Source organism: Pocillopora damicornis, chromosome 3 (genome assembly GCF_964200805.1).
Source record: "Pocillopora damicornis chromosome 3, jaPocDami1.2, whole genome shotgun sequence".
Taxonomy (NCBI): Eukaryota; Metazoa; Cnidaria; class Anthozoa; order Scleractinia; family Pocilloporidae; genus Pocillopora; species Pocillopora damicornis.
In genome coordinates, this window is record NC_142672.1 from 9,914,811 (window position 1) to 9,924,910 (window position 10,100).

General features: G+C 37.3%; 1 protein-coding gene across 1 annotated transcript; it reads right to left on the reverse strand.

The window, feature by feature from the left end:
- Positions 1–265: 265 nt before the first annotated feature.
- On the reverse strand, positions 266–9,446 carry LOC113667568 (interferon regulatory factor 1). Its single transcript, XM_027183413.2, has 6 exons — positions 8,802–9,446; positions 3,907–4,058; positions 3,256–3,301; positions 2,245–2,297; positions 1,527–1,679; positions 266–982 (listed from the first exon to the last, which is right to left on the reverse strand). The coding sequence occupies exons 1-6, from the start codon at positions 9,217–9,219 to the stop codon at positions 971–973; spliced, it is 834 nt and encodes a 277-aa protein (XP_027039214.2). The 5' UTR covers positions 9,220–9,446; the 3' UTR covers positions 266–970.
- Positions 9,447–10,100: the final 654 nt, after the last annotated feature.

Sequence of the window (10,100 nt, forward strand, 5' to 3'; positions counted from 1 at the left end):
TTGTTTACTAGTACTGTTTTATATAGGCTGTTTTGTCGTAAATTTAAATGGCTCTGTTACATAGCGCCTTCGGCCAGATACTGATATTGATCCGTGTCATCTATAGGTCTGTCCTCCAATAGATCATAAGTGAGAACCAATCAGAATGCGTGCATAACTGAGCTTACTATATAACAGTCAATTGATAACAAGTAAGGGTTAATGTTTCCCAGATACTGATATTGATCCCGAAATTCTATATCCTAACAACTGCAAACGCGGGCAGTAGACTGGTAAATAGACATACTTTATTAACTTCAAACTTTGAAGAAACTTTGGAAAATTGAAATTTCACTATAACTTTAACGGAGCACTAGTTCAAATCCTATCCCAAACATTCTAGCCAAAGGGCAACTTTTTTTAAGTGCAGCTCCTTATCAAATCCAATTCTCCTGTGGGTTTAATTTGTTCTGCACCGATAACATAATCATACAATTCGAGAAATTATAATCTCTTCTCCTATAATTGCAGAACTCGATGCTTTTCACCATATATCTTCTTAGCTTATGATCAGCTCAGGGTGTTTCTGCCAAACAGGAGGTTGAAAATTAATTTGCGAGCGGACTTCAGTCTGTCCCCTTTTTCCTCGTTTCAGGCTTGATTCCTCTGTAGTGTAACCTCAGGCTAAATTATCTGTCCCCTTAAGATCTTCACACGAGAGAGGTTTTGAATTTACTGTATCCCTATGGCTAAAACTATTATTGGCTACATAAGTAATGGTTCATTAATCCCTTAGCTCAGAATTTACAAAGTTAAATTGTCTATTACCTTATCAGGTAAAAGACAAACCTATCGAGGGTGCTTACTTTATATATCACGCGATTCTCCTAACTAATTTTAAATGAAACGTAAGGCTGTTTGGCCTGAGAATTACGAATCAGATAACGGGAGATTAAAGTTGATTTCTTTTTTGGCTGAGGCTTCTGAATGATCACTGGCAGACCTGGAAAAAATAGTCAATAAGTTACGAACAGAACAGATGTTTCTATGTATATCTCGGGCTTTTCTTTGCCTTGTATTTCTTCTTGGCCAAAATGTTTGAGTGCAAATTAAATGTATTTCATCGATATGAGAAAAGCTTGGTGCCCAATCTCCGCAAGACCTCTAAAATCTCATTCCCAAAGACCGACCTAGTAACAACATAAAACCAAGATACCAGATCTCTCACGAAAAAGCAAATGAAAATACGTCCCCCTCCCATTTTTTTTCTTTGTCAATTTTCGGAAGCCTGATAATATTCTATAGCGCTTAAATGCCCATAACCTGCTCCAGGAATTCAGTCAGTAAAACACAGCGCTATCGCAAACGGCGTGGCAATAGCGGATGGGTGAAAAACGAGGGAAGTTTAGATCGAGTCACGTAATGCGACCCGACCCAAACCTCCTTTGTTTTCGCTCTGCCGCTGTGACACCGCTACGATCTCGCTCCGTCGTACTAACTTAAAGCCTGGAATAGGCTAATATACCTATATCTGCGTAAGTGGATACCTGATAGTAATAGCTAGCTTCTTGATCCCTCATTCCATAATTTGATCCGCCGGACAGACCGAACTGATTTCTAATACCATCCGGAAAATATCGGTCCCAGTCTTCTGACATAATTGGCTCTACAAAATCACGCCAATCAACTATTGGAAAGTGCTGCGAACAGATATAAAATACCCAGATGTTAGAGGGTTCTAATAAAAAAAAATAAAGCCTGATTTCACAAGAAATAACTTGGCCTAATGTAACAAAGTTATAAGCTCCTTCCCTGTGGTCACCCATTCCCTGTGAAATTCTGAAATTTTGATTTAATATGCCAGAATTGAGGTTGATATGCCACAATTTACACCATTCATTGTCTTGCACAGAGTAGAGGAATAAACGAATTTTTCATGTTCAAGAACATACTTCGCTCAACCCATGGATTTTTAAGGTATTTATTTTAAGTTTAAATGACTCTGTTGTAATCCAATCGAATTTAGGGAAGTGCCTTGCAACCAACTCATTCCCTATGGTTTATTTAGGAGTATTGGTCCGAAATACTTATGTCGGAAAAATCCTTCTTGATAGGACCGATATTGTAGTTTTGAGGCTATAATACTTCTTAAAGTGTATCGACAAAAAGCAAAAAAAAAAATTTGCAGAATTATCCCTCAAATGTAAATAAAGGACAATGTTGATCTTGTTTTTAATGAGTGAGTTTAATGTAATAAAATTGTACCCCATTATACGTTGGTCCATTGTACTCTGGCATCACGACTGGTCCGACGAAGTCTAGTAATAAAAAATTGTGGATCAGTTTTCTGCATAATGAAACTGGGCAGTCCTTCAAAAGCAAACCAATCTGACGGGGGATACTTTTCGGCGCACAGTTACCAAAAAGGACGAGACCAAATTGTGATTAAAACACATCAATACGGCAGATAGCTCTCTTCTATACAAATTAATCGAATCCTGTTTTCAAACTCCTCAGGACGGAATCCTTGGGCTGTATATGGAACTGTGCAATTTAATATAGTTCTGTCTCAAACAAAGAAATCGAAAGACTACCTGTTACTCAGCAATCTACATTCAGCACAATGAGTGTAATTTTAGCTATTTGATTAGTTTCAAAGTAAACAAAACCAACACAATGTGGGTTTAAGTATTTCACTTTCTTTTAGAGATAAAATTTGGTTTTGGAACAACAGGTCTTGTTTATAAGAATGACTAGAGCACGAGTAGATTAAAATCGGAGAAAATGAAGGTTACAAAACAAAGTGAACATTGTTGTGCGTCGAATTTGTTCATCTCTTATTTTGTAATAAATTGCCGGTCCATTCCTTTATCTAAATCAAATAGCTTATGACAAGAAAAGTTGAAAATAACAAATGCACTGCGAAAATACGATTTTATCTATTTATAAAGCTTCATTTTTATCGAATTTCTTGTATTGTGATGTCTTCCCGCGCAAGTGTAGTTTTCATACACAAATAAGTTAGCTCCAGAGTGTATCACATGTTAATCATTTTAGTTCTAGTAATAAATGATTGGTTTCAAAAATCCCTTTTATGATTTTAATACAATTTCAAGAAGATAAGAAAATAACTTGAGAACGGCATTGACCGAGAGACTTTGTCTTCATGATGCACCTGAATCTCAACTCTAGCAAGCAAAATGAAATACACAGTTATATAGTTGGGAGGATTAGTTCTTACGAGTATCTGCCTGTATTTGATCAGACCGTACTTACCACCTATAATGTTTCCTTCTGGACTCCTGTAATACTCGTCGCAAACCTACAAATACAATTGTAGAGCCCACATATTGAAAACACTGCGTAGCCATTGACAGAAGTAATTGTGCCAATACAAATTTGTAGTTATGTGGTGAATACTTCAATACGTAATCGCCGCATGACCACACTTTCGAACAAATCATAAAAAAGAGGAATGTTGAAAAATTGCACAGAGAGGTCTAATGTCTTCGAGAGAACTGAAATTTCTCATTCAACCGAACGGAGACATCTATTCAAGAGTGAATGACAGACATCGATCTACTTCTTCTGTTAATGAGGAGAAACACATTTCCGAATTTGCTTTCAATAAAAAAAATAGTAGGGGAAAGGAAATTAAAGCACAAAGTTAATTCTGTAGATTTTTAAAAATAACTAGCAAAAATATACAAAAAAATCTATGTTAGTCGTATTTTTCAAGATTCAAGATAGTCTTGTTTGGCACAAAATCACAACGAAATTTAGATCAATTAAAACAGTAGTATTAACAAAATTAAAAAATTAAAACACATTAACCCAATGCGCTATATAAGTAGCCTGGTTGCGTTTTTATGTAGTCGCAGGAATGCCTCTTTGATATAATCACTTAAAACATTCTGCATTCTATACCTGTAGAGGATTCAGCATTCTTCCGACTCCCAAGGGATCTGGAGGTCCCCTTATCGGTTCCATCGGAGAGAGATTATCAGACTCCACTGAATCCAGAGACGGGGGTCTGCTGTTTCTTTTCCCAGGCGAACGCTTGCAGGCATTGCTACGGTCTGAAATTTGAAAACAATCAATCATTCGTTTGAAATTTAGTTTTGCACAGTTTTTAAAACGCAACGAAAGCTGTTGCTTAGGTTTGAGTAGAAAACTGTGCTTTCTTCATTCGAGTTAAATTTAGGCAAAACTGTTTTTTTCATGCGAGTTAGATTTTTGCGCATTTAAAGCCCTGATCTAGCCGTTGCGTGAGGCCGCTTATCTATGTTAATTAAACTACATCATTTAAATCAGGAAGATGAGGCGAAATACTGTTAAAGCTTCCACAAGATTGTTCGAGATCAGTTCTCGAGTTATTGGCAAGCTTTTCGAAAAAAGCCAGTTATCGAAAAGCCGTCAAAAAGGCCCCTGAAAAGACCTCATACCGCCATCGATAAAACATTTTAAATTTAACAAATTGTGGATGTGTTCACTACCCCTTCTTCCACTGGCTGCCACTTGGAAAAAAAAGTAATGAAAGACTCTGAGAATTGTGGCCACGAATGGCACCACATACTACAAGGAAGTCAAATGTTCTTTATGATCAATGTTGCGTTTTTAGTGATGAAAAGCAACTTTTTCCTGTGCGTGAGTTTTATTATTCGATCTTCACAAAGCTAACGAGGGTTGCGGAAGGTGCCATAGGGAAACTCTACTCTTCATTCGTGATCTTTCGAATATGTCCTATGCTCCGCCCTTGAATGACAGTTTTCTTCGCTTGTTATGAATACAAGAAAGCTGATACTTAAAATACAACACGCATATTTTTATGTTGCGTGTACTTTCGACTGAGTATTCGAAACAAAAAACCTAATTTGGCTAACATATTTTAAAAACTTAGCTGAAAAAATCGTCTGTATCCAAGACCTCGTGGCAATTAGTCATCACTGATACTAAAGAGATGCGAGAATTCATGAATTAAAAAAAAGGATCGAAAGTCATCTCTGTGAAGATAAGGAAGTGGTTGGTCTGTTTTACCACTTCAATTGTAAATTTATAAAAATTAACCATGAAAATTTTAATTTAAAAACTAACAAAAGGGACAGTCGCATCTGAATGGAATAGAAAAATTTTTCTCAGCAGTGCGGCACCGGCCGATAGTTGCGATCAAATTCGATTGTAACGAGAACCTTCGATTTATATTCAAATTTTATTACCCTGTTCATGATGGTCCTTTTAACCACGATCTCTTACAAAATTTGTATTCAACAAGAGAAATCAAAATTTATGTTTTAAATCTGCCCTTGAGATAAATTTCCTGCTTTAATCGTAACTTCTCGCATAAGTAAAGTACTATGCGAAAAATACGACAGCCTCTACCAAAATAAAAAGAAACAGATTAAACGGATTTCTACGTATCTTTTACCACGAGGCCCTTTAAACTTTTCAAATATCAAGATGAATGAAATTACGCCGGAGCTAGTAATTTTCACGTAAACAAGGATAAATATTCGACTGATATTGGCTGGGTCAGAGCTATTCAATCCAACCTGCGTCAATGCATTCTTTTGGAAAACCATGCACTCAAATAACACTTATTTTCTCGACCAGAAGAAGTAAAATATTTAAAATGTCTTTAGCCTTGCATTGCACTCATAGAGAAGATCTCGCTCTTATTCCGTTTTCCAATGTCTATTAAAAATTACATAAAAAAGAAGAATGAAAACAATAGCGTTTATTTTCATTAAAATATTATAAAAAAAAAAGTTAATTGTCGCGAGTGGAGACAAACAAAGAAATTTCAGTCCTGGAGAGGGATTTCGAACCTATACTTCAGGATAGCCACAAGCGCTACAGAGTTACACTGACGATTCTATCATGTTAACTGGGCAATTTTCATTATCATTTCATTCATTAGATGTCTCTCTTGATTCCACGTGTATGATATTGAGCATGAATATGTCTACGACGCATTTGCCAGATTCGTACAAAAATCCTAGCTCATTGCGGTCACTCTCGCTTGGTAATCAGACTTACTGTCCCAAAATTATCTTTAACAAATGCGCCACCGGCATAGCTAACATAAAAGACGGCCATGCAGTTAGTTCAGCATGAATTGTTATATGACTATTGTTAATGGGGAGCACGATTAATTCAGATTTATCTTGGTGCATGAACCTTTCAATTTCCGCGTTGGAACGTTCTTCAAAAAACTTGAAACAATAAATAATTTCCTTTTCCGCATTTAAATTTTTTATCTCTAACAAAATAGAGAAAAGCTACATGAATTATGATTTGATCATAATTATTTTCTAATCAGTAGATCTATGTAATAAAACTTTCAAATTTGCCGTCTTGAGGTTGGAGTTTTTCCAGGGCCTGTACGTGATCACGATCTTTTAATAAAAATAATGTTTTTTCTTTAATGGTTGTGTTTTCTTTCTTTTTCCTTTTCATTTCAAAGCAAACAAGAGTACAGAGAGACACGTTGCCATTCAAGTGTTTTTGAAAATCAACAGGTTGCAAAGCAAATTGCGGCGAAGCGTGATTTAACACTCAAATAGTATTGTCACCAACACAAAGACATTTCTAAAGCAAACGAGAAACTTATTCGGCCGGTGCCTTGCTAGATTTGTCTTCCTGTTTGCTTTGGCGCACCGCCAACTGGAAGGAACTTGAAATCAAGTCCAAAAATAATTGAGGCCAAGATAGAATGCTGTTTGACTGTCCGCTTTCTGTAGGGTACCTGCTCTTACCTGCTCTGTTTGTCTCCGGATGATTTTGAGGAATGCAAAAAATTCGCCAAGCATTCCGATTTCAAGATTAAGTTAAACGAAGAGTTAAAGTTTCCGTATTGTTTTCGAGTAAGCCAGTTTGCTTTCATTAGGTTGAAATATGCTATGTTCAAGAAAAACCCCATAGAGAAGCTGTCATGACGCGAACGAATTAGGAAAATTTTGATTGTCTTTTTCCAGAGATGTCATACATGGCAGAAACAATTTGGGATAGTTTCATTACAGCTAGGCAAGTGAGCAACATTCTTATTGTGCGAAACAAAAGAGGGATGCTTGCGGTGTTGATAAACCCCCCTTTAAAACAATGGCGTCTGGCGTGCGCTTTTAACACGTGTTACCTTATCAATAAGAAAATGAATATTCAAACCCATGGCAACGAGTAATGATCTAAATAAATTTTTATTGCCACATATTTTTTTTAAGTTCGACTTCCTGTGCAAATTCTAGAATATTCCGATGAGCTGGAAGTTTATCAAATCTTCCTTGTGGAAAGACAAAAGTGTTCGTTACTAACGAACAATAACTTGAGGCATCTTCCAAAAGTATTAGCTGAAAATAACGCGTCTTTTTAGGTGGGACCAGCGCTCTGTGATAAGCGATATCGGGGCCATTTATCGCTAAATGGATGGAAGCGTTGAAATATTGATACGAATAGCAAAAGGTGCAAATTGGATTACGAGATTAATGTTTTAATCATACACACTGAAAACTTTCTAATGACAGTAAGGGAATAGCCCCCAAATTCTAACGTTACATACTGTGTTTGCGAGTCATTAGAGCACGCGTCCAAAGCGAAACAAATTCAACTCGAAAATCTGAAACTCTTTTATTTTTAAATTCAAAACATGATCTTCTCATTACATTACCCATCCTAGACGGCTGGTGCTGGGTTTTAAAACAGCTACCCACACGTTTTGTTCGATTTGGAAGAAACAGATGAAAAGTGAATTTCCGCGTTCAGTGTTTATGGTTTCCGGTGTAAATTCGCATACCCGTGCCTAGGCGTTTCTTTTCTCGTCTAACTTTCATCAAAAAGCGAGTCTGCGATTAAAAAGAATAGTTTCGGTCTCTTTTGCTGCTCATTAAGCTTTGTTAGAAAGCACTTATCATGACATCTCACACGTATTTTTCGCTTAAAACTGCAAGACCACGCCGACAAACACGAGATAGCAATTTCGCGTTTAGTTATAGACTTGAACTGAGAGTGTTAAAGGCTGACCTCAGAATTCGCAAATTGAACGGAATTCAGAGGGAAAATTACAGAAGAAGACGGAGAATAGTAAACGGAGTCTTCAAAAGCTATTGTAATCGGTCGAGAGCTTTGTACCTTTGACAATGTTTTGTTTTCTTTGTAAAGCAAGTGAAAGAAAAGTTACAAAATTCCATTGTATAGAGCTAGATGTCTCAAGGAGACTTTATTTAGAGGGCTCCCAAACTTAAAAGGTGTCATGGGAAAAGAAAATGGCCATAAAAATATTCTGTAGTTAAACTGCTTCCAAGGTGTTCGTTCAATTGAACTTTTTCTTTTATCAAAAGCTTATTGCTTATCCTCCCCTGATAAAAGACCCCAACTTATCGCATGGCAAACATTTATCGCTCAAGAGCAGTTGCTCTGGAAGAGTTATTTTTTGTCTGGAAATGCTCGCGCGTTGGGCAGACTTTTTGGCAAAATCCTCGTGGGCCCTGTGATGATTAGTAGCTAAATTTCGAACGCTAAGCCCCAACAGGTGGACCGTTAAAAAAGGCAAACGATTGATTGATTTCATGACGGTATGAACTGAATACGCAACATAAACTAAACAAGATTGTTTTGAAACGTTCCTATCTAAAGTTCATTTAACAAAGCAGTGACATTTAATGATTTAAAGCTAGACGCTTTTGTATGAACACATGGTAACTCTGGAGACAACAGGGACATATTGTATGCAAAAACACGAAGTAACGAGAACATCACCTGATGATAAAAGCAAAACTATAAGAAGCGTGCGAGGTGGATTGAAAAAATATGACAATTGTGTCGTACTTCACCTTTCAGTTTCGGCTCAAACTTAAAGGCTCTGTACGGCTTGCTTCCTTCCAAACTTCCCAGTTCTCTGATCTCGACAATTTCTTGCATTTTTCGCAGGGCACAGCGAAATCTGGTCTTCCATGTGGACGGATCAGGCTGATCTCCTTTACGGTATTTTCCGGTATGCTCAGCCCAGCGTTTGAAAAGCTCTGCATGAGTTTCAAGGACGAACTCCGGTTTATCGACGCGAACCCAAGGGACTTTGAAAATACCTTTATCTTTCTCGATCCATTCCAAGCCGTCAATGTCTCCTTCTTCGATCTGTTCTTCTAGCCACGGTGTAAACCGCTTGCGTTCCTTCGGTACTCTGGTTGAAACCCCTCGTACTAAGGATCGATCTACTCCGACTGACGAAAGTCGCATCTTCTTAGATAACATTTTGGGGTTTCTTGCAGTTTCGTGAGACGGGTTATTTCCGAATAACAACTCAGTCCTTGACTTTTCTAAACGGCTTTCACTTTCTTGATTGAAAATTTTAATGCGTATTCGGCTGATTAGCGTCGAAAGCTGTCTCTACTACAAGACGTGAACTGCAAGATCTGATGCCTGGAACGAGCAAAGTTTTTTTGCTGAGTTGCCCTTTAAAGTGTTAACGCCCCTGTATTGGAAGACCCAGGTTTTGCCAGACTCTGTGCGCTGATTGGTTGCCAAGCATCGACGTAATTAATGAAACCTGCTGTCTGATTAAATCCAGCCTTAAGAATAACAAAATGAACTTCCGCGCTAGATAAATCTAGTTTCGTGAAGTGTTCTTTACAAAAATTAGCACCGCTTAAAATTTTTATCACGCATTGCATCGCGATGTCGTAAGGGAGAGTTAACCACCACCTGTTACAGACAGCAGCAGCGGAAGCTGACTCTTCTAGCTTGTATCATTCTGTTAATTAAAATTTCAAACCCACGTTCGCATAGAAGTAGCCTCGATTGGAACTGTTAGAGGTCACACTTTATCTCCATTTATTTATAATTACACAGCTTACGCACGCGTTTTGTCAGTCTGATAATTTTATTTTCTCGTATCATATACCTGCGGCATCAAGCAAAGTTAGCAACAAAATTAAGCCAAAGAAGCGCAGCTTTTAAAGGACTTAGATCATCTTATTTAAGATAATCATATCCGCTTTCGTTAATATTGGGTTCTAAACTTCAATTTGGTGGGCAGCGGTCTAAAATTACTCGCCAAAATCACGATCATCATAATTGATAATACACCACAAAAGACACGTCACTCGAACAAATTGTCTACATCTGTTTTTTAA

Coding starts and splice junctions, on each gene's coding strand:
- LOC113667568 (XM_027183413.2), bottom strand. CDS start 9,219: ATGTTATCTAAGAAGATGCGACTTTCGTCAGTCGGAGTAGATCGATCC. Junction 4,059..8,801: donor GTTTGAGCCGAAACTGAAAG/GTGAAGTACGAC, acceptor TTCAAATTTCAG/ACCGTAGCAATGCCTGCAAG. Junction 2,298..3,255: donor AGAAGGAAACATTATAGGTG/GTAAGTACGGTC, acceptor TTTTATTACTAG/ACTTCGTCGGACCAGTCGTG.